The sequence below is a fragment of the Diabrotica virgifera genome, chromosome 5 (assembly GCF_917563875.1).
Source record: "Diabrotica virgifera virgifera chromosome 5, PGI_DIABVI_V3a".
Classification (NCBI taxonomy): domain Eukaryota; kingdom Metazoa; phylum Arthropoda; class Insecta; order Coleoptera; family Chrysomelidae; genus Diabrotica; species Diabrotica virgifera.
This window is the reverse complement of record NC_065447.1, coordinates 245,753,711-245,779,539: the sequence shown is the minus strand read 5'-3', so window position 1 is coordinate 245,779,539 and position 25,829 is coordinate 245,753,711. Positions and strand designations below refer to the sequence as shown.

Below are 25,829 nucleotides of genomic sequence, written 5' to 3'. Positions count from 1 at the left end.
AGTCGTATTTAGTTCTTCAAATTAATATCAATAAAGTCGTCTTGGCCGACTTACTCACAAAATTTTCCCAACAATAAAAAATTTTCAGCCGACATATTTCCCGCTTCTGAAAAAGGCATATAACATCTTATCTAACATAACCCCGGAACATTCCGAAGGCATGTTTTCCCTAATATATCAAGCCTAAAAGTATAACTTTTCCAAAGTTAAGAGAAATGCCAACTTTATTAAAATAGTTCGGCAACTTAATTGCGCGCCAGCGAAGGTTTCACGCGCAGTTCCCATGAATCTTCTTAATAAATCAAACTTTGAAAAAGCGGAAAGAAAAACGAGCTTACAGTTAATGCCAGAAATGCTGCAAGCTCGTGTTTGATTGATAAATAAATGGACAAAATAGAGGCGTACTGATCGCTGAAGCGTGTGAGTTGATTTATTTCGTATTTATGTAAATTTGACTTCTCGATTTGATCTTCAATATTGCTTTAAAGTATGATCGTGTAAAAATTCCGAATAAGGATGGCGCAATTTAAAAAATAAATGAATGGGAAAAGAAATGTTTTTGAAGTGTGTGGAACCTTCAACGCAACGCAATCTGATCGTCTTCCCTTGGACTGATTTTCTTTCAAATGATGCTGATTTTTTTTTATTTTCTTTCTTTTTCTGATTAGTGCACTTATCTTTTGTCTACTATTTTAGTTTTATACTATAAAACTCTTCTTATTGAACCCTGTTTTTGTAGTTGAATTTACTTTTTTCATTCATAATCTTCAAATTTCGTCTCTTATCTAGTTGTTTTCTTAAAAGACGACCAAGAGAATACAACAGAACCAGAGGCATACCTCAAATCAGATTAACTGATGACATCAAAAGAATAGCTGGTCATAAAATTTATCCATTTTATCCATTTGTATCCATTTAGTGGATACAAATCCAAAGAAGAAAATGAAACTTTAAATCCGACAGTACTTTGACCTTCAGTATTTCTGGTCCGTCTTCTTCACTTACTATCTGTTGTTGTTCTGGTCTCATGTAAATAAATAGTTTATTTATGTACTTATACCAAGTTGCCCAGGAAGCACTGTAACGATGGCAGAGTCAGCGCTTACCGCCAGCTTAATATCTCTCTGCACACCTTCACTCCCACTGACAACCTACCACTACTATCGATGTGCACTAGAGACGGAACATCTCCAAAGGTATAAAACGCCGTAAATCACCAAATTTACAAATGGTGAGGATTTCGGAAGGAGCATTCGCGGACGATGTGTTGGTAGTTGCAGAAAGTGAACAAGACCTCCAAAGTTATATGGAAATCTGGAATGAACACTAAAGAGTTACGGAATAATTTTGAATAAATAGAAAACCAAAGTATTGAAGATAGGGGACAATCAAAAATGAACATTTCAATTGAGGGAAAAAAATTAGAACAAGTCGACATGTTTGAGTGTTTGGGCACCAAGATAGAGGATTCAAGAGATGAAGAAATGGAAATAAATTCAAGAATAGAAAAAGCTATAAACGTACTATCTAATGAACAGAGGTTTAATAGTAAAACGAGAAATTTCACGGAAAACCAAGATGAATGTATAAAAGACGATATTCAGACCAATCCTCACTTTCCGCTGCGAATCGTGGGTATTAACAAATAGGCAGAAAAGTAAATTACAGGCCACCGAAATGAAATACTTGAGAAGAGTGAGAGGAGTAACGAGAAGAAACAAAATTAGAAATAATGTAATACGGGAAGAGCTAAACATCCAACCCTTGGTCTCATTTATCGAACAGAAACAGCTAAGTTGGTAGGGATATCTGCAGCGTATGGAATACCAACAACAGGTTAGAAGAGTATGGGAAGCCAAAACACGAAAGAAGGCAAAGAGAGGAAGACCTAAAAAGACCTAGGACAAAACGGTTGGGGACCTGCTGGTAAGAAGAGGAACCATTTGGAATGAAGCAAGAAGAATGGCAAAAAATAAAAAAGAATGGCGAAAATTTGTATACTAGTAATACTATACTGACTGCCACATACCATTAGATGGTATAAGTGGCTTCTGATTATGTATTATGTATATAAATCACCAGAAAGACCAATCTTCCTGCCCATCTGCGATCGATTTTATTGAACGATCGCTTCCACTCTTTGTCCAATATCGAGTAGTCATCGATCGGCCTCTAACATAGAGTATGTATTGATTATTTTTTCCGGTTTTTGAGTATGGAAAAAGATAATATCGTCATTTGCCTCATTCAGCTTAGTATGGCCAATATTTATTTTTCACAAGTGTTAACAGCGAACACAATAACACAACTTTATTTGTGTGTATACAGTGATGAGCGCGCTAATAACTTGCAAAATAACGCAAAAACTGGAAAACATATTAAGTTGCGAGATGAAAAGAGATGAAACTTGTAGAGGCTGGAAATTTAGCGACAAAAACCTATAAATTTACATTATATTGATTTTTTCCCACCTTTAGACGTATCAGAGGATTATGTCAACTAAAACTGTCACTGTCACAGTGGCAGTTGCCAAACTCGTCCGATACGTCTAAAGGTATGAAACAATCAATATAATGTAAATTTATAGGTTTATATCGCTAAATTTCCCACATCTACGAGTTTCATTTCGTTTTATCTCACAACTTAATCTGTTTTCTAATTTTTGCGATATTTTGCCGGTTATTAGCGCTCTCATCATTATAGAAATGAACAGAGGAATGATTCACGTGACATTAAATAGCATATAGAGAAGGCTAGATCTGCGTTTGTTAAAATAGGAAGAACGCAAAAACCCATTATTTTCCAATAAAAACTAAGACTCGCCTTCTTCTGTGCTATTTATTTTCGTTTTTCTGTGCGGGGTAGAATCTTGGACATTAAACAAAATATCACTCAAACAACTGGGTACTTGCGGTGTCGTGCTACAAAAGAAAATTGAGAATCTACTGGGTGAATTGTGTATCAATGAAATCATGAGAAGCCTCCAGTAATAGACCAGGACTAATCTGTAAAAAAACGTGTATTTTTGGATGTGAGAGGTGGCATTCGGATTTTTGCAGATAAAGTTAGGTGACACCTTCAGTAATAATAATTGACTTATGCTCCTCAAATATGCCCGGAACATTAATAAAAAAATTAAAATATTTAAAAATTTTAAAAAACATCGATTTTTTTCTGTTCTCTTTGCTCATAACTTTAAAACGGTTCGTTTTGGAACAAAGTCGTAGAGAAATAAAATAAAGATAATTGAATTTTGTATGATATACGACTTGTCAAAAATGTCTTAAGGTATTACCTTTTTTCTGCAATATAGCAATAAATACAAAATAAGGGGGCAAAATACGCCAGTTGTTATTCAATGTTTCTTAACCACTTTGGTGGCACTTAGAACCTTAGTAATTCGCTTAGAAAATTATTATAACTTACTTAAATGGTCTACCAAATTTCATTAAAATCGACCTAATAGATTTTGCATAATAAATTTGCAATATAAATGTTTTTAAAAAAGTTCAAATTTTTTAAAATCTTTCTGAACAAAAAGTAGACTATTTAGAAGTAGTCTAATTTTTTACATTATAAAGAGGTGCTCTACCTATCTAATACACTTTACAGAATTAAAATCGGATTATTTAAGGGGCCTCAGCAATGTTTTAAAGTTATAAACAATTTTTTGGCTTATAAAACCATAGTTTTGTTTAATAATAAAAAAAATTAATTTTTAGCAATGCAAATAATTAAAACTGGTATAATTTGACTTAAACTTTCAAATGCTGTCAGCAGAATTGCTATTAGTATGGTATAGTTAGACCCAAACCCAGACATCCAAAGTGAAAGTTATCCTCCAACACCAAATTGTTCTATATGGTCCATTTAATGATCAGAAAAAAGTCACTCCATTTTGAGCGTCGGGTTTGGGGGGGAGAGGGGGGAGAAATCTGTAAATTCGTAGTTTTTTAGGTTTTTCTTCAATAATTCTAAAACTATGCGGTTTAGCATGAACAACCCTCTATACAAAATTGTTCTACATTAAATTTGAAATAAAAAAGGTTCTATGCATAACCCTTCTAAAATGAAGGGATCCAAAGTTATGGAGATAGTATAGTATAATTGGTCCAAAAAAAGGCCTAACCCAGACATCCAAAGTAAAAGTTTTCCTTCAACACCAAATTGTTCTATGTGGTCCACATATTGTTTAGTAACAAGTTACACCATTTTGAGCGTCCGGTTTGGGAGGGAGATGGGGGAGAAGTCGGTAAATTAGTAGTTTTTTTTAAGTTTTTCATCAATATTTCTAAAACTATGCTTTAGCGTAAATAATTTTCTATAGAAAAATGTTCTACATAAAATTTAAAACAAAAAAAGTTCTATACATAATTGTTATAAAATCAACGGTTCCAGAGTTACGGAGGGTGAAAAGTGGAGATCTTCGATACTTTTTATATTTACCGATTTCTACCCCCTCTCCCCCCCAAACCCGACGCTCAAAATGGTGTGACTTTTTTCTGAACATTATGTGGACCATATAGAACAATTTGGTGTTGGAGGATAACTTTCACTTTGGATGTCTGGGTTTTTGATACGATACATTGCCCAAAAAATATAAAAAAGTATCGAAAACCTCGACGTTTCACCCTCCGTAACTCTGGAACCGTTGATGTTATAACAATTATGTATACAAGATTTTTTGTTTTAAATTTCATGTAGAACATTTTTGTATACAACATTGTTTACGCTAAAGCATAGTTTTAGAAATATTGACGAAAAACTTAAAAAACTACTAATTTACCGACTTCTCCCCCATCTGCCCCCAAAACCGGACGTCAAAATGGTGTAACTTTTTACTGAACAATATGTGGACCATACAGAACAATTTGGTGTTGGAGGAAAACTTTTACTTTGGATGTTTGGGTTAGGCCTTTTCTGGACCATTTATACTATACTACCTTCGTAACTTTGGAACCATGCATTTTAGAAAGATTATGCATATAGCCTTTTTTATTTAAAATTTAATGTAGAACAATTTTGTATAGAAGGTTGTTCATGCTAAACCGCATAGTTTTAGAAATATTGACGAAAAACCTAAAAAACTACGAATTTACCGATCTCTCCCCCCTCTTCCCCCCAAACCCGACGCTCAAAATGGTGTGACTTTTTTCTGGACATCGTGTGGCCCATATAGAACAATTTGGTGTTGAAGGATAACTTTCACTTTCGATGTCTGGGTTATGTCATCTTTTGGATCAACTATACTATACTATATATTATGTTTTAATCAAAAGTTATTCTCGTTAAAAAATTGCAATTTTTCGATATTTTGAATGTTTCACTGCGTTTATCTCGAAAACTATGCATCCTAGGAAAAAACTTGTAACAACATTTTTTGCTTAAAATTACCCAAGAAATACAAAAAAATGTTTTATTTTGCGAAAAATCGATGTTATGTAATTCCTCAAGTTCTTTGTTTATAACAATCTTTTCGACATCCGGATCAACTGTTACCCAAAAAATTCAAATTCAAAACGGGTCAAAATACATAAAAAAACTTGGGTAAGTCCATCTAAATAAAGGAGCCCGTAGCACCCCCTCCTGGACACAGCACTAATTTGTTTATAAGCCAAAAAATTGTTTATAACTTTAAAACATTCTAAATTGTATTATTTCTTGTTGGCAACATGAATTAGTTCATAGGCCACACGACAACAAAGTTAATTAGTCAGCTAATTTAATGTTCATTGCCAAAATATAGCTTATAAATTACGACAAATAAACAAATGAAATATCCCGCACATGTTTAAATATGATAACAAATTGGTTAATATGATGTACGGGGTGATAAAAATAGACTGTTCAATATCGAATATGAATTCTGAATATTTGTTATTGGACAGGAGTGCTTCTTTATATGTAAAAAAATTGACAAATCTTTGTATGTTCTAGTTTTTTTGTGCAAGAATTTAAAAAATTTTAATTTTTTAAAAAAAGTTTAGATTGCAAAATTATTATGCAAAATCTAGTAAGTCAATTTTAATGAAATTTGGTGGACAGTTTTAGCACATTACGAAAATTTTCTAAGCGAATTAGGAAGATTCCAAGTGTAACCTACCTGATGGAAAAACATTGAATAAGGACAAACTTGTTTTGCCCCTTATTAAATTAAGACATTTTTAACCAATCGTATCTGATAGAAAATTTAATTATCTTTGTTTTATTCCTATACGACTTTGTTCCAAAATGAATCATTTTAAAGTTATAAGCAAAGAAATTAGAAAAAAACGAAATTTTTTGAAATTTTTAAATATTTTATTTTTTTTTTTATTAATGTTCCGGACATATTTGAGAAGGAGCATAAGTCAATTATTATTAACGAAGTTATCACCTAACTTTATGAGCGGCCGTGGGTAACGGCATAAACGCTGGCCTCATACGCCAGTAGACGTGGGTTCGATCCCTGCCAAAGACAAACCATTTTCATTTCCAATAATGACACGAGCCGTCTCACCGTGCCTCGGAGAGTACGTTAAGCCGTCGGTCCCCCTGGGCTAGTGTACATCGACACTAGTTACTTGAAACAGGGTTAAAGATGTAATTGGCGCTGGAATTATCCGAAAGGATCCCCCGGCAAAAATGCCATACGATATTATTATTATTACCCAACTTTATCCGCAAAAATCCGAATGCCACCTCTCACATCCACCTAAAAACAGATCCTTCCTGGTCTATAAGGAATATGAAATTATTACTGTAGCTTATGTTGAAAGGACCAGTACAAGGAAGAAAAGGTCAGGGCAGGTCATGAACATCCTGACGATAATCTTATAAAGTTGTTTTTACTATCTATTACTGGACTATTTAGAGCACCGACAAATAAAGTGAAAATAGCCATGATAGCTTGAGAAAAGGATAATAAACTAACTAACTTTTCAGTAGGTACTATAACTTTAATTTTTAAGATAATGCTCCAACCAAACCCATTTTTTGAAGGACTGCCTTTAACGATTGGTATTTTTTAAATCATGTAGTTGAGTAGTATTCATCTCATCTACGTATCAGATACATTAAACTATATTAAATAGTTTTGAATCTAGTTTACTCTGAAATTTTATTTGTGCAGCATTTTCTATCCAAAATTGCTGTTGCTCCTCCTTCGTTATCAATATTTTAATCAAATTTCCTATGCGAACTTTCCCAGCGTCCTATTTCGAGGAAACAGTCACCCCCGGGAATAAAATGTTGTTTATATCTATCGTATAACCCACATTTCAATTATCTTCTTGTTTAAACTGTTAAACCTAACACGAAACATACAATTTAAAGTGATTCTCTGTGTGTTCAATTCGGAAAGAATTGCAACCTATTTCTAACGTTCCGACATTCATTGCATTTTAAGGGTTGAAATCCTGGTAACGAAGTAATGCTGAAAAATGGAACCATTCGTTGCTATACGACATAAACGACTTTATTCTAGTAAAGTGACAAGCTTGTAATGTTATTGCTACCGATATTATTCCTGGAAATGGATGTGGACAATGATATACGATAACAGAAATTGCGGTTATTGTAATGTGAAAAAGTGAACATTGAACGTTGATTAATGGGATGTTACAGATACATTACCTTAGTTGTTGTTGTGCATGATAAAACACTAAACATAAATTAGGATGTTTTGTATGTATTAAAGGCCAGTTTTTTGTTTTTAGTATCGTAAAGCGTGTTGATATTTCATAGTAGGGGAGGAAAGTATGCTAAATTTGCAGTTACTCGAGCGTTATGGGGACCTATTGGGTTATGAAGATAAGGTCCTAAAATAAAAAAAAAAAGTTAAGTACTGTTCTTACGATGTCAGTTGGACCAGTATAAAAACAAAATTCGACACCGATTGTCGGCACCGTTTGTAAAACATAGGCGGCGCAATAGAAATTAATGAGTAAACTTTTATTTTTAAATTATGGTTCAATATTTGTTAAACAGTAATAATGTTGTTAACTGTTCACATTTCTTTATGAAATTGACACCAAAGATAATTAAAAATACATAATACAAATGAAATTTAACGTGCTTATTAATTTGAGAACTAAAGAAATAAGACTACACTTTGAATATACACATAAAATACATGAAAACGAACAATTCCTCTTCCAGTCGAATTGTCTAATTCATGACTAATGAAGAGATCACTTTTACTACTGTATAGTATTTTTACTACAAAAGCGATATTACGTAGGTCAAAATTTTTGACGTAAGAGAACTGTCAAAACATTAGAATGTGACTCATTATATCCATGTTTATAATAAACATGGCAATAATGAAAATTCACATTCTAATGTTTTGACAGTTCTCTTACGTCAAAAATTTTGACCTACGTAATATCGCTTTTGTAGTAAAAATACTATACATAGGACATATTTTTGACAAGTTGAAATATATCACTATCCGTGTGTTCAGAACTTGATTCGACACTTGTCGTGTTTATAACTACCACACCAATATTGAAAAAGAAGTGAAAGGCGCAATTTACACAACAGTTATCAGACCAATAATGACATAAATACGCGGCAGAAACACGACTTGATACAGAAAGGACAGAAAGAATGCTAGAAACAGCAGAGATGAAAATACTTTGAAAAATCGATGGGATATGGGAAGAGGTAGAAGTGCAGATATACGACAGATATGCAAGGTGGACAACATCAATAACTGGGTAAAAAGCAGAAGAGTATAATGGAACAACTACATGAGCCAAATGACAAAAAACAAAGTAGTAAGGACGGCGAGAGACGGTTCCCCAATAGGAAGACGATCAGTTAGGTCTGTATCCCGCGTATGAAAAAAAAAAGTTGATTAATAGTAAGCTGAAAATTTGTTAATAGCTTAAACGGTGTCTAGTCGGATAAACTGTGATATATGAGAACACTGTAACAGGGGCAGTTTTAATTGTGGTTAAAAATTTGGAACTGCCAGACTTAACCTCTCCGAACAGAGATTAAACTCTCATGCAAAAATCAGACTGATATTTATCAGCTGTCATAATTCCTGTCATTTGACATATTCTACATGTTCCACTCATTAAAACGCCCATTTGGTGATAAATAGTAGGCTGATTTTTGCATGAGAGTTTAATCTCTGTTCGGAGAGTTTAAGTCTGTTCTGTCGGACAAAATACATGTGCCGTTTTCGTGGTCTGGCCGTTCCAAATTTTTAACCTGTTCCACAATTAAAACTTCCCCTATTCCAGTGTTCCCATATATCAAAGTTTCTCCAACTACACACTCTTAAGCTATTAAAAAATTTTCAGCTGGCTATTAATCAACTTTTTTTTCATACGCGGGATCCAAAACTAAGTGGGAAGACCACGAAAACGATGGAATGACAACTTACTGGAGCCACATTGAAAAACAGACAGTCATGTCTACACAAGAAGAAGAAGAAGGAAAAGAAGAAGAAGACATTAATATTGGTGACAAAGCAAGATAATATTTTTATTTTACTTGAACTTGAGCTACACAATTTTTCCAAATGTCACTTTTGACTTGTAAGTATATATATTGTATTAAAACAGAAAATAGTGAAGAATTACCAAGAATGATGGAAGCACTAGATAGTGAATCGACAAAGATGGGACTGAACATCGCTTACAGTAAAACAAAAGCCATGACCAATCAACACGGAGAACCAATAATTACAGCGGCACAAACAAGAATAAAGCAAGTAAAAGAGATATTCTAGGACAAATCACTAAATTAAATAAAAAAAATCAGACCGAAGAAATAAAAAAAAATAATAAGATTGGCCTGGGCATCACTCGAAAAACTGTCTTTTATTCTAAAGAAAAAAAAAATACCACCAATACCTAAAATCAAGAGTCTTCAATCAATGTACACTCCCTCTCCTCATATATGGCTCTTAGACATGGACACATACAAAGGAAAATATGGAAAAAATAAAAATATGAAACATGAAAAATTCCATTAATTACATTATCCAATCAGCGGACTGAGCAAATTGACGTCATTAAATCTCGCATAATATATGGGACATCCTGTATAAACAATACAGTTTCAGTATAATACAATACAATAAAATTGAAAATTGATCATTAAAAGTATATAATACTTACTTACAAATGCAATTTAATGTGCTTATTCATTTTTTAAGTACTAAAGAAATGAGACAAAAAATGTATTATAAAAATAAAATAATTGTAAGTTATGACGACGACACTGTTTATTTAGTGTTTATATTGCTTGCCGCCTTTGAAACATGAGAAGGTATTTTGACCAGATAACGATATGATTTGAGCCTAAGCACTTCCGAACAATTTGACCAATTACTCTTCAGTATTGCCCAATAAGATACGTTAGAAAGTAGTAAGCCACACCCGCGTCCATGTGGACTAATACAAGGAGTGATCAATTTTGAAGCAAGCAAATGTTTATATGGTTTATCTTTATTTCTATGCTCTTCGTAGAATTATTGACCGGACCCCAAAAATGCTTCTGGTCCAACTGACATCGTAAGAACAGTAAAGTTTTCCATTTAAGTGCAGATTTTCCATTTTTAATTTAATTTTCCGTTAAAAACAACAATCGTTTTTTCCGATTACAGCGTCATCTATCCATAATTATATTCCATATATCCATCATAAAAGTTACTTATTTTTACCTAAGGAATCCAAATTTGAAATAAAAAATGGGGCTCCTATTTAGGATTTTATCCCGGTGGGGTCGTATTTGGTGTCATTCAATAGATTTTTCAAAAATATTGAATACGTGTATTATGCAGTTTTTCGATATGATGTTCATTTCGCAAAATATCGCAATGTTCCTATTTAAAATTTAAAATTTACCCCTGCCCCTCTTCGTGGGGGTTGTGTTTGGTATTATTCGATAGATTTTCAAAAATATTGAACACGTATTTTTTACTTTTTCGATCTGACGTTTATTTCTCAAAATATTCGCTTTTTTTCTTGTGAAACTTTGTGACTCGCCCATTTCCCTACGCCCCGCTTAAACCGTCAGATTTTTGAATATACACTGTTCTGAATGTAATTAACTTACCTTATCTTAATCTGACGATTTCGAGTTTTTCTTCGGACGCACTTAACGAACTCCCCTGTATTAAGAGCCTGATATGGTAGAGGTACATTTACAGGGTACTCCTCTTGTAATAATATGACTCGCTCGAATAACTGCAAAAATCCCCACTTGGGCTCCCCTACCATCAGTGAGTTCTTTATTAATGTATCTTTATAATCACGGCTATATGGTTTTAGTAATCAACCATATTCATTTGTACATAAAGTTATATATTTTTACATTGTAATGTCCAGTTCCATCGTATAGATAGAGGGTTTTTATTTGGGAAACCAAGATATGTTAACTAACAAAAGGGGACACTTGGAGGTCTCAAAAATTTCATACGTAACGACTCTTACTTTATCAATAACAAAGATACTGGGTACTTTATCTATTTTGCCAACTTGTTATTTGGTTCATAACTTTTCAACCACACTGTATATTTTGTTTATATTTGGTACGCGAATATTTTTTAAGGTTTTCAATCGATTTATGTATTTATAATTATCAGAAATTTAGGTCCGGATTAAAGAATATTGGAAAAATATTCCAACCAAAAACAACAGTCTGTACATTAGACTTTTTAAAAATGGATTCTTCATTTAAAAACAGGATAAAAAACTCATTTAGGCAAATTGTTTTTTTTTTCCGTAAAATTTTGAAATTATGTAAATTGCGAGAGCTCAAAGAAGAAAAAAATTAAATTTAAATGCGACTTTAATTTAAATTAATACCATTTTTTAATCTTTGATAATTAGGCTATTGATTATGTTCAAAATAAGAGAGCTAAGAGGAACTTCAACTTTAACGGAGTTTTAATATTTCATATGGTCAGTGGACATCTAAATATGAAAACACCGCAGAGTGCTACCATTTAAAGGGGTATCATTAAAACGGTTATACTTATTTTTAGTTTTTAACACTGATGATGATTTTTAATAAAATAGAAAACGTTTTGTGATGTAGCCCTTAAAGGGATTTTTAATAAAAAAATTATACCTTTTACAAAGGATTTGTTTCCAATTTTTTTTAATATTTCCGTTAGATCTAAGTATTTTATATTAAATCCGCACCACTAATATTATTTCCATTATATTTTATTGATCACATTTTAGATTGCAGATTTTACAAAACGCCTCCTCTAATGATGCTATCGTATTACTGTAAATAAATTAAGGTAACATCAACAAGAGCTGAAAGGACAAGGGCCCAAGTCGCGAGAAAATTGATATCCCTCCGCGCCCTTCGCATCTACCCTGCCCGAAAGCAAGCAACGTATAAACAAATTACTCAAGTGAAATATGATCTCAGTTCGGCTAATGTGTGAACTTGGATGCTGTGATGCTGTAGGCGTATTGATCGTTCTATGTAGATGCTTGCGCCTCATGAAAATTTAAATTTTTCCACCTCATTTCACATTAATCTATATGCAGTAGGTAAATGGGCAAACGCAGTGACTATATTACTTCTAGTCACGATCCTTTAGTTGATTTACGATCAGGGTAGAGCAAGAAATACCAAAAAAAAAATCGAAAATATTGCACTGATTTTAGATGATAGAAAGTTGTATTGCAAAATTGAGTTATTCATAAAAAATATAGTATAATCTACTTGGCACTAAAAATAGTTCCCTTTTTCCACAAAAACTGCCTTTTCTAGTTTAATTTTTGTGCATTTTTGTAAACGATACCCTTTTCAAGGTCCAGCAGTAATCAACCATCATTCTAGATAATATCTCATCTTTATTGGTAACGTGGCTCTATCTTCTTTATGTTTTGATGCAACCTGTTCCCTTTTCCTCGATGACAGCTCCAAAATTTTCGAGAAAATAGACGACATCGGAATCTTCAGAATGAAGATTGGCAGTCATATTGCATCCCAGTTTTTTTTAAATTTTCAACGATGTTGACTACAATCTCTTTGTAGTTTGCAAACGCGTTGTTTTGTAATGAAACTTTATATGACTTCTGCGAAAGAACTCCTGCTTAAAATTTATCCTGCATCAGTGTATTCTGCATCTAGAACAATTTGTTGTATTTTTAAATTTGAATTTTGGGGTCTACAAAAATTCCTTTGTAGGTCCTAAAATTCAGAAGCTCAAGATTCTCATACGTTTATTTAAATGCAATTTTACCATTGTGCAACAGACAGTCTGCCTCTAGACTTCTCTTAGAAGAATCAATGATGTGGAATCGTAATTTTCAGCTGCCAGTTTCATGAGAACTTCAGGAATATTATTTATTATGATACACCAGTGAATTCTCTCTAGTACAGTGACACAGTACTCTTAGCTTCTACTCAAGAAGATCTACAAAAATTACTTGATAGTGTCGTTGAGAGTTGTAAGCAAGCAGGTCTGGATCTGAACTTACAGAAAACCAAAATACTCGTAATAATAAGTAAACAGAATATAAAACCATCTAATACCAAACTTGAGCAAGTTGATCAAATTGTTTACGTTGGATATCAATTAAATTGTAACGCAGAGTAACAGATTACTCAAGTAAAATAATTATGATTCTAGTCTAATTTTAGCCTAATGTGTGAACTTGGATGCTGTAGGCACCGTATTGATCATACATGTAGATACTTACGCCTCATAAAAATTTAAATTTTTCAACCTCATTTCACATTAATCTATATATAACAAAACAACAATGAACCCACAATGGAACATGGACGAAATGCAGAACACAGAGAAACATCAAAAATATATAGAACAACTTGAACAAACCTTGAACTCTGAAACAGTTTACAATGATATAGAAGAGCTGCGGGAAACGACTGCCGAAATAATAACCAAGACAGCTGACAAGATCTTTGGAAGGAGTAGGCAGAAGAGGGCAAAAACATGGTATGACGATGAATGTCGGAGACAGCTGAACAAAAGACAAACAGTAAGGAAGACATGGATACAACTACAAACAGGCAAAAGTAAAAAGGAATACGACGACTGCCGAAAATAAAAACAGGAAAAATGATACGGACAAAGAAAAGAAACTATGAACAACAAAAATATGAAGCTATGGAGAGAGACCTACCCAAACCAGGCTCCAGAGAATTCTATAAAGCAATCTCCACTGAGAAAAGAGGACATGGAACCAATTCTATTCATACACTGAGAGACAATCAAGGCCATATGATAATCGACGATAAAGAACTAACAGAGGAATGGAAAGGGTATTTCAGGGACCTTCTAAACATCATACAGGAAGAACAGCAGAAAGAAGAGATCTATATAACAGCAGACATGCCCGTCGAAAATCCCTCTTCTGAAGAAACCTGAAAGGCCTTAAATAAGCTGAAAAATCACAAAGCACCGGGTACGGACGAGATACCAGCAGAATTTCTGAAATATGGTGGAGAAACAGTACATCGCCAAATCCACCATTTAATAGCACAGATATGGTTAGAAGAAAGGATACCAGAAAAATGGAAGGAAAGCATCATAGTGCCCATCCACAAAAAGAGGGATAAAATAAAATGCGCGTGTTACAGAGAAATTTCACTCTTAAACACGGCATATAAAATCCTATCAAATATCATTCTTAGTAGACTAACCCCTTATGCTGAAAATGTCCTAGGAGAATATCAAGCCGGTTTTAGGACAAACAGATCCACAATAGATCAACTATTCACACTGAGACAGCTTCTAGAAAACGGATGGGAGTATAACAGACCCATACACAATCTCTTCATAGACTTTCGACAGGCAGATGGCAGCGTAGAAGGAAGCCAAGTATGGAATGCCATGGCAGAGTTCTCAATACCAAAGAAACTCATTCGGATGACTAAAGTCTGTATGGAGGGTGGAATATCAAAAGTACGTGTAAATAATAAACTGTCTGACAGCTTCGAAATCAACAGTGGACTCAAACAGGGTGATGCGTTATCTCCACTGCTTTTTAACCTTGTATTAGAGAAAGCCATGAGGCCCGCCGAAATAAAAACAGAACTGCTATCGCTTCAAGGTCCCAAGTTATTACTAGCATACGCAGATGACATTGATCTCGTTGGAGACTCCATCCTATGCACAAAAGCTATTTTCAACAAGGTGGAAAGAGCAACAAGCGAAGTAGGGCTGAGGATTAATGAAGAGAAGACCAAATATATGTGTATAAATAGAACGACACGAAGAGACAGGATAGGACAAAATGTGTCGGTCAACACCTTCAATTTCGAAAGAGTACAACGTTTTAAGTATCTGGGGGCCATAATCACAGCTGACAACGATGTAACTGAAGAAATAAAAGAGAGAATCCAATCAGCAAATCGCTGTCTATTCGCACTAGATAAGCTTATAAAATCAAAAAATCTTACAAGAAGTTCCAAGATCAAAATCTATAAATCCATCGTCAGACCTGTACTAAATGGTTGCGAAACGTGGACCATGACCAAATCAAACGAAGGAAAGCTCAGACGTTTTGAACGAAAAATACTTAGAAAAATTTTCGGGCCTCACCACGACATTAACAGAAACCAGTATAGGATCAGAACCAACTTAGAATTAAAAGAACTCTCCAATGACACCGATATTGTCCAAGAAATTAAATCACAGCGACTAACATGGGCAGGCCACGTGCACAGACTTCATAACGAGAGACTTGTAAGACTGGTATGGGAGGAGATTCCTACAGACAAAAGACCACCCGGACGTCCCAGAATGCGATGGAGAAATATAACATCCAATCAGATCTCCGAAAAATGAACATTCCAATTGACCCTAGGTTGATGGAAGACCGAACAAATTGGAAGAAAGTTGTACAGTCAGCTAGGACCCACCCAGGGTTGTAGCGCTACGTGATGATGATGAGTAGCTAAATGGACAAACGCAGTGACTATATTACATCTAGCATCGATCCTTAGCTAGCTGATTTACGATCAGGATAGAGCAAGAAAACCCAAATAAAATCGAAAATATTGCACTGATTTTAGATAGATGATAGAAAATTACATTACTAAATTTACTTGTTCATAGAAAAACAATGCAGTATAATCTATAAGGGAAAATCATTGAATTTTTCGAAAAAAAAATCGTTTTATTTTTTCGCAAAAACTGCGTTTTGTAAATTTTTGTAAGCGAGCCCCTTTTCAAGGTCCAGCTGTAATCAACATCATTCTAATATTCCATCTTCATTGGTAACGTGGCTCTATCTCCCTTATGTTTTGATAGAACCTCTTTCCCTGTTTCTTGCTGAGATAGCTGCAAGATTTTCGGGAAAATAGACGACGTAGGAATCTAGAGAATGAATATTGGCACTCATTTTGCATCCCAGTTTTTTTGTAATTTACGACGATGTTGGCTACAAGTTCTTTGCAGTTTGAAAACTTGTTTTTTCTAATGAAAGTTAATGTGACTTCTACGAACTATGCATCAAATACATCCTGGATCATTGTATTCTGGAACAATCTGTTGGATTTTAAAACTTGAGTTTTGGTGTCTACAAAAGTTCCTTTGTAGGCCCTAAAATTCACAAGCTCAAGATTCTCATACGTTTCTTTTAGTGTCATTTTACCATTCTGCAACAGAGAGGCTGCCTTTAGGCTTCTCTTAGAAGAATCAATAAAATTTATTTAATAACCACCATGATGTGGAATCGTTATTGTCAGCTGCCAGTTTCTTGAGTCCTTTAGGAATAATATTAAAATATACCAGAGAACTCTCTTGAGAAAAATTATTTCGCAAATAGTCTTTCAGCATTCTTATACTACCAACAATTTACTAAAATTACTGAAATTTACTAAACGCAACAGCAAGTGACTTGCTGTTGCGTTTAGTAAATTTCAATTTCCGACTTATCATCGAATTATTTCGTATGCTTTAAATGATGACGCACGGGTAAAGATTCAGGGACTCAACTGTATACACCGTATTGTAGACAAAAGTTATAGCTTGTTTCTACGATAATGTCTTTTTGAGGGCATAAATTCCAGGTTGTAGATGCAGGCGTACTCCAACGCAAATAGCTGATATAAATCATCTCACAGGCAGCGGGGATTCGGATTTTGGTGAGGTAATCGGAATAAATGAGAAAACAATTGGGACACATTAATTGCGGTGGGTTGGATTACACGAGAGGGATGCCGGTGCAAATTTAAATTAACGCGAAAATTAACCCTTTGTTCTTTGGTGGAGGGTAGAAATGTATAGTTATTTGTAATTTTTCACTTTGATGTCAACAAGTTTATAATTTAATTTTCGAAGAGTTTATAAATTCAGTGACGGTTCCATTCATAACAGCATATGTGCACAAATCAGCAATAGCATAGTACAGACACTGAAGCATTTGATTACCCATTTTTTTGTAATAGGATGAATTAAGAGACTGTAAAGAAGGGATGAAGATAAACGGTGAAAATATAAATAACATTTGTCATGCTAACGATACAGTCATTATTGCTGAAAGTGAGAAAGACCTACATACGCTACTAAATACAATTTGTGACACTGGAGTAGAAATTGGTTTAACAATAAACACAAAGAAAACATAAGCCAAGGATATCAATCAGTAAGAGGCGTAAAGTCATAACAAGGATGCAAATAAAAAAAATGAAGATATTGAATAAATGGATTCAAGTGAAATACTTAGGAGTCTATGAAGATCTAAATTCGAAATCCGAAATTCAATCAAAAATTTTTTTAACCTCCCAATTTATTTACAATCTGTAAAACAAGTTACAATGAGTAAATGTTGTGACCACTAGTGTAGGTGACTTGGAGAAAATGATTCATTAATCATTTTCTTTACAAATATTTTACATAAATATAAAATTGTTTGTCTCTGAGAATTACGGCACATATAACTAAAATCGCGATGGTAAATCACTAGGTATATTTCGTCTAAGTCTTCGTCTGACTGGTTGTCTCATCAGGTTTCTGACTAGTACATTTGGATGTTGTGTCAGTCTGCCTTCGTATTTCTGTGCGAAGTTAGTAATTTCTTCTTTTACTGTTGCAATTTCTAGATCGCGTCTAATAATATTATTTGCCACATACGATGGGGCATTTGTGATTATTCGAAGAACCTTCGACTGGAACCTCTCCAAGATTTCGATATTGGAGTTTGATGCAGTAACCCAGATTTGGATCCCGTAACTCCCTATTGGCTTCAAAATTGCTTTGTAGACAAGTAATTTATTTTTCATCGAAAGTGATGATTTGTGACCCATCAGCCAGTATAGATTGTGTAATTTGAGACCAAGGTGTTACGCTTCATAAAAATGTGTGTTCTCCAGTTTAATCTTTGGTCTAGGTGCATTCCAAGGTATTTGACTCTTGCTTGCTGTTTTAGTTGGTGGTTGTTGATATATACAGGTGGGTAGTGACTTTTACGGTTTCTGAAGGTAATATGAACCGACTTTGTTTCATTTGTTTAAAAACGCCACCATTTTAGCCAAGTTTGCATTGTGTTGAGGCTGGTTTGCAGAAGTTGAGAAGCTATCCGTGGGTCCTGATGAACTGACATCACTAATGTGTCATCTGCATATGTAGCTGTCATGCTTTGAAAGTTTGTTGGTAAGTCCGCTGTGTACAATAGGTATAACACTGGCCCCAGAACACTGCCCTGTGGAAATCCGGATCCAACTGGAAATAAAGACGTGCGCTCATCTCTATATTGTACAAAAAAGTAACGGTTATGGAGGTAGGATTTTAAAAATAGGAAGTGAGTGAGAGGAAGCATTTTTTTTTAATTTGTATAGAATTGTAGGCCTGTGTGCCAGACTTTATCGAATGCTTGCGAGATATCTAGAAAGGCGGCAGTGCAGCACATTTTGTCTTCCAATGCTCGATTAATAGTTCTGCATATCCGATGAACCTGTTCTATGGTTGCGTGTTGGGATCTGAATCCAAACTGCTGTGCAGGGATTAGTTCTCGATCTGATAGGAGTGGTTGAATTCTTGAGAGTATCAGTTTTTCTAGGATCTTTGACACTATCGGCAGTAAGCTTATGGGTCGATATGATTTGACATCTTCCAGAGGCTTACCTGGTTTGGGAATTAGTATAATTTTTGCCACTTTCCAGAGGAGAGGAAAATATTCGGTTCCTAATACTGCATTGACTAATTGAGTGAGGTAAACCAAGAATATATCAATCAAGAATAGCCTTTTTGAAGATGAGGAAATTTCTGAGTAACCAAAGACTCGATCTGCAAATCCGATATCGGATGGTAAAATGTTATATCCATTATATTCTTATTTATGGTGCCGAAGTTTGTACTGTTAATGTTAATGGACTGAAAGACATTTGAGACTGGACCAGATTAAACACACAGACGCTTTAAAAAAGCGATGGCGAATTTGCAATGGTTATAGTCAACCTTCATTAGTGGAGTCGACCATGAAGAAGAAGATGGATTAGCGTGAAATGTCAAGTGTAGCTGGAAAGTAGCCCAAAAAACAAAAGTTACATAGTTCCGATGTGTGCTTTTACTCTAGAGGTGAATGCCGACCTTTTTGGGAGTGGGATTTTGTTTATCAAAATAACCTTACCATTCATAAATCGACGGACAACTTCGTAGAAAATAATGTTCTACGAGTATAAGAATTTTTTTGTACAGTCAAAATTTTTTGAGAAATTGGCGCCTAAATGCAGATAAATAAATATCAAATAGATTCATATTCTTTATGTTTTTTTATGGGGCATAAAAGGGGACTTATGCCTTCTTGAAGTTAAAGTCCATTTTAACAATATGTAAAAGGAAAAATTTGGAAAAAATTAATATTATTTATTTTTTTATACATTTTAATAAAATTGGTAAAAGTTGTACAACGGACTCCCCTCTTCGCGTAAATGGAACCTTCTAACTGTTTAATGGAACTGCGAATTACGTACCGCTATTTCGTGTTTCGTGGCGCTACTTTTGTGACGCTTGGCACAGCATTTTTCTATAGAGAAAAATTGTAGAAGCGTCGCTTCAAAAATCATAATTTAAAAATAAAAATCGACTTTTTTGTGAATTGGTCTCCAAGGTAGCTTATTCTTAAAACATTAAATTGACTCCATTTTGCACTCATATTGTTTATTACTTAAAATGTTTCATAAAAGAATATCTCTCGTGCTGTAATTTCTGTTAAAAAACAACAAACATTTAATTTTTGTTAGCGTTTTAGTCACATTTCTGCAAAAACAACTTTAGTCATCCTGACGTAGTTTCAAACACACTCAGAGAGTAACTTTTTGCCAATTGCGTTGTTAATGTTCATTGCCTTTTACAATATTTAACTTCGTCAAAATAATTTCCTCTTTTAGCTCCCAACACCCAAGAAGAAGTTTGAGATTATTGTATAAACGAGAATATTGATACCTAGTCAGATTAATTCACAATACAGTGGAACCCCGATAAGTCGGCCCCCGATAACCCGGAAGTCCGGCTAACCCGGACCGATTTTCATCAGATAAACATTTTGATTTTCAGTACATATTTTGTATTTTGACAATGACACCCGTTCTGGGCGTCGAAATGTTAATAAAATTATTTTTTCAATTTAATTGTTGCTTATTTCCCATCAAAATAGTTAATTATTAGATAAACATTTCAACAATAAAAATGTATGTATGTAATATAATATTTGAAAGATAATGTGTATTCGTGTAATTTGAACTATACGATAGTAAAAATGACTCATGGCACAAGCCGGCAGAAACAACAGGCACCTGTCTGTAGTATTCCTTTATTTTTTATTTCAAACTGTGTTAGTATTGTTTAAGAAATACTATTTAAAAAATTCTTTTTTAATCAATGGTCTCAGTTTTCACTGTTCTTAATACATAATACCAAAACATCGTTCCGATTGTGACTTTATGAATACAGTATTGTATTGTTCGCATCCGTTTGCTTAGGTTTGTGTTTGCGTGTTTTTAGTAATTTAGATGTGTAGGTACTGTGCATATTTATATATATTTCATGTTATTTCAATTCTAACGGAGTTTATCTGTAAGTATACCGTATTTTATTAATTTTTACCATATTCTCCGGCAAACCCGGATTTTCGATAACCCGGATCGGCCGCGGTCCCGATTAATCCGAGTTATCGAGGTTCCACTGTATTACAGTTTTAAAGTGTTCCCAACATTTATGTAAAAACATCATTTTCACAAAGTCGTAAAATTTACGACACGTGCCCACTCATGTGACATTAAAGGGTGCGCCCGCTGAAATGTTAAATTATTATAAAGATTCAAGTTACATAATATACAATTAACACGGTTGAAAAGAAGCGTGGCTTTTAGGTTATGTAGACAAACAAGCCAAAAAGAATATTCGTAAGAAAGATACAAAAAATTAATTACTACAAATATGAAAGGACATCAATATGTACTCGCCCTAGAAGAGATTTAAATTTAATAGAAAAGAGTTTTGGAAATAAAACATCACTTTAAATAGATTCAAAATCAAAAGGCGTTTGAATAAAATATGACCTTTAAAACGTTACAACACGACGATTCCATAATTTTGCACTCTATTGATTATTATTTAAAATGTTTCATGAAAAAATAACTCTCATTTTGCAATTTCTGTTAAAAAAACAGCAAACATTTAAGTTTTGTTAGCATTTTAGTCACATTTCTGCACAAACAACTTTAGTCGTTCGCATCATCCTAACGTAGTTTCAAACACACTCAGAGAGTAACTTTTTGCCAATGACGTTGTTAATGTTCATTGCCTTTTACAATATTTAACTTCGTCAAAATGATTTCCTCTTTTGGCTGCCAACACTCACTTCAACGTTCAGTTTAATGAACCAGAACATACGTCCAACTCGCTTCGTCATTTTAATGGAATTATAGAAGTTTCCCTAGACTACTCCTCCTGGTTGTACTTACTCGAAATATGAGCAAGGGCTCGGTTCATTTAATCAATTAGGGCAGTGAGCTCCCGCTAAGAAGGCCCTTAGGGCTTCCGTTGAGTATATCGTACGGTTGAAAAGTTTTAATGGTGAAATTGGAAAATATGATAGAAAAATTGTTTACGTTTTATTTTCAAGCTAAAAATTTGCTTGAAACCGCAATGTAAACAGCGGCATCCATCGTAAAGTTATAGACCTGGATCCCGCGTACCAAAAAAAGTTGATTAATAGCAAGCTGAAAATTTGTTAATAGCTTAACGGTGTCTAGTCGGACAAATTTGATGTATGGGAACACTGGAACTGGGGAAGTTTTAATTGTGGAATAGGTTTTGGAACGCCAGACTACGAAAACGTTTCATGTATTTTATCGGACAGAACTTCCAATTGATTTGTTACCATTTCATTAAACTCTCACGCAAAAATAATACTGGTGTTTATCACCAACTGGGCATTTTAATGAGTGGAACCCAAAGAATATGTCAAATGACATGAATCGTGTTGGTTAGTATCCAGATCCAAATAGATCGTTATGATTTCTACAGTTATATATTGTGAAAAATTGAATTTCTTACTTTTAACAAGATCCTCTGGGGAATGTATACAATTACCGGTAAAAGTAGGAAATAAAGGGTTTTTAAAGAATATTTCCTATATTTACAGTCGACTGTGGTGATTGTAAACAATTACCAATAATTGTGTACAATTACCAGATTATCTACTTTTACTGTAACATAGATATTATTGCAATCGCAAGGTATTTTATAGATGCAGTTTTTTGATCTCTCTTGTGTGTTTTGTTTAGGTTTTGTTTTGGTCACACTGGATCTGAATATTAATATGGGATGTCTTGAATGTTGCTGTGGTATACTTATTTTTTACCCTTTTCAATTTTTCCGATATACCCTTTACATATGGTATTTTTCATCTTTAAATCTCTCATTGAAAGCGTTCTTGGATTGCTTATGGTGTTTTGTTGTTTCCTTTTTTCAATCTTGTGCAATTCCTTGTTTATCTATTCCTTTATTCCTGTCTATTTATTCCCAAATCTGTGTTTAAATAAAGCGCATTTCATTTTACATTTTGATTTTATTTGATATAAATGACATTAATATTATAATTGGATGTAACTCTAGGGTTTTTTGTTTTTATTATTTGTATTGCCTGGTTGGCTGAACAGGCAGGACATATCCAGGCCCCGGACTGTACATTTCCAGAACTGGAACTCGCCTGGAACTTTTTCAGATATTAATTTACGTTAATATTACTATATAGTGAACAAAGGCCTTTATCATTATTAACATTATTAGATTTTTACTTTTATATCTATATAGAAACAATATTCGGTAATAATTGTGGTATTGAATAATATTTTTCTTAATTTTTTTTTAAATATTTGTTAAAATATAGCCCTCATCAAACTTTACATTGAAAATGTCAAAACCAAAATGTCACCTGAATCACAATGGTGACTAGGCTTCTACTGCGAGGTATATTTATGTGATTTCATCATAGACATATTAACAATAGACCAGGCTAGGGATATGGCACTCAATGCATCGGGGTGTAACGCCAATATCAAGTACGGTGGTCTAGCTATCTTTGTCTGTCTATACGAGTGTGAGCGTATCTACCAAGAGGTGGGAGTATTGGAACGACACAGACACAGAAGCGGCGGTCATCATATGCTAGAGAGAGAAAGCTAAGCGCCAGTAGAGAGAGATAGATAGACCACCGACTCAAACTGCTCCGCGTTACGCTATTTTTCGGACTTGCCTAAAATATGTGTTGTTATATCTATCGATTTCATGTGTAAGGAATGAAAGCGTTTTTCTTATAACGTGAATTCGCGGTGTTCAAGTACTTGAAGGGGATACGAGAAACGATCGTGCGAGAATAACTGAGAAATATTGCAACCTTTTTAAATAATTCATATTGTCAATTGAAATTGTCAAATTGACGTATATTTCATACCTACTGTCATTGAAGAAGAAACATTATATATTGCTCCACAATATTGATATGATATGCAATTATTATATCCATAAAGGTAAATTTAATTAATTGTATTTTGCTTGCAGTACTGCATTTTAATATCTAAGTTTATTTACTACATACAATTGTTTACGTTTTAATAACATAACCTGAATCTTATTTTTGCTTCTTATTATTTTTTTGGGCTATGGCGTTGACAATTTTTCAGTAACCAGAACTAATATAATTGGCCAATATAATTAAAAGTGCGAATAATGTTGTTGAGCGTAGAAACCAGAGCTTTGCCGAACTTGCACGGTCCCAATAGGAGTATTTTTTAAACAAGGTCCTTTATCATAACAAATAGAACCCCCTCTGTGGCTCAGTGGTAAGAGTGCCTACCTTTGTATCGAAAGGTCCGAATGGTCGTGAGTTCGAATCTCACCAGGGTCAGAAATTTTTCGTTTATTATAAATTAATAAATAAAAATAGTTTCTGTCATTGTGTGGTCGGTACTCACCGGAGGGACCGCAGACGTTCGGATACAATTAACATCTCTTTGCAAAGACAATGACGTCGACTTTGCAAAGTAACAAGACACTTACTCAACACACACACTACACATTACTGAGTTAGTGATAAGTTATAGTCTCAAATATCATTATGAAATTGACTGGCCAGTTGGTTGTGAAAACCAATGCCAATAAAACACAAAGCACTCACACACATCATAAAAAATAATAGATATATGTTTATTGTAGTTTTTGTACTTTATTAAAACATAAACATCATAGCTGTTTATTCTACTAGAAAATGCTAATGACTACACAGAAAATGGTTATATATGCTATTCCACGAATATACGACTGTCTTGGATTATCGCGACAACGAATATTTTAGTGTGCAACATAAGAAGTGCAAAAGTAAATGGCTCTAATAATTGTTCCAATAAACAACAATGTATTTTGCAATTTACTTTCGTTCTTCATGATTTGCACAGTAAAATATTCGTTGTCGAGATAATCCACAACAGTCGTATGTTCGTGGAATAGGGTATACATAGGTATAACAATCACCTACATGATATACAATGTACCTGTTGTACCTGTTATAAAACCCGGAATGCGCATGTTATACAAGACAAATAATTATTGCAATTTGTGTAAATCATCGGTTCTATCATATTCATTAGCATGTAGTAAAACGTTATTACTAAACGTATTTACATGGAACCAATGTGTAAAGTTTGTAAACGAGGCATAATAAGATTTGCCATTCTACCAGCTGCACGACGCTTTTGCTAATATAAAACTTACTTTATACATTGTGATTTTGTGGATGGCTCTATATTATAAAAAGTCTAAATAATAAGCTGTTAACATTAAAATATACAATATGATTATAATATGTCATTTTGAAAAATTTAGAACTTCTTTAGAAATTTCTTTATTAACAATAATATTTATCGTTTCAGATACCTTAACATAATCGATTAACATCGTGAAAAAAGTGGTTTCCAACACCCAAGAGGCACTGGGAGACACATGTGCTCGGCTGGTGAGCCGCCCCGACGTAAGGGGCCATGCCATGCGAGCTAGTTTGCCCCAAGGTACCAAAAGCCATCAAGAATCAAGGTCCCCACATTCATGTACACCAATTATTCCATACTGACGGTAAGTCTTAAGTACTCTATAATTTTATATTCAATATATTACCTATATTCAAAAATTCAATTGTATAATCATACATAGTCAGTATAGTTTTAGACAGAGACGAAAACTTCAATTGTTTCAATGTAGATATTACAGGACAAATATTAATTATAGAACATTTCATATTGTACCTACACATTTTTAAAATGTAAAATTACATAGGCACTGGACGACAAAACTTGACCAATATTCGAACTCGGAGATCAGAGTATACGCTGTGAGT

The 25,829-nt window shown here is 33.9% G+C and overlaps 1 protein-coding gene across 2 annotated transcripts in view; it reads left to right on the top strand.

The window, feature by feature from the left end:
• LOC126884758 (1-phosphatidylinositol 4,5-bisphosphate phosphodiesterase epsilon-1-like) overlaps nucleotides 1–25,829 on the top strand; it is an 890,827-nt gene that overhangs the window by 461,692 nt on the left and 403,306 nt on the right. For both annotated transcript variants that reach the window (XM_050650976.1, XM_050650975.1), the window contains one exon: nucleotides 25,369–25,567. In XM_050650976.1, coding sequence (XP_050506933.1) covers nucleotides 25,477–25,567 — 91 coding nt within the window. In that variant the 5' untranslated portion in view covers nucleotides 25,369–25,476. The remainder of the gene's footprint in view (nucleotides 1–25,368; nucleotides 25,568–25,829) is intronic.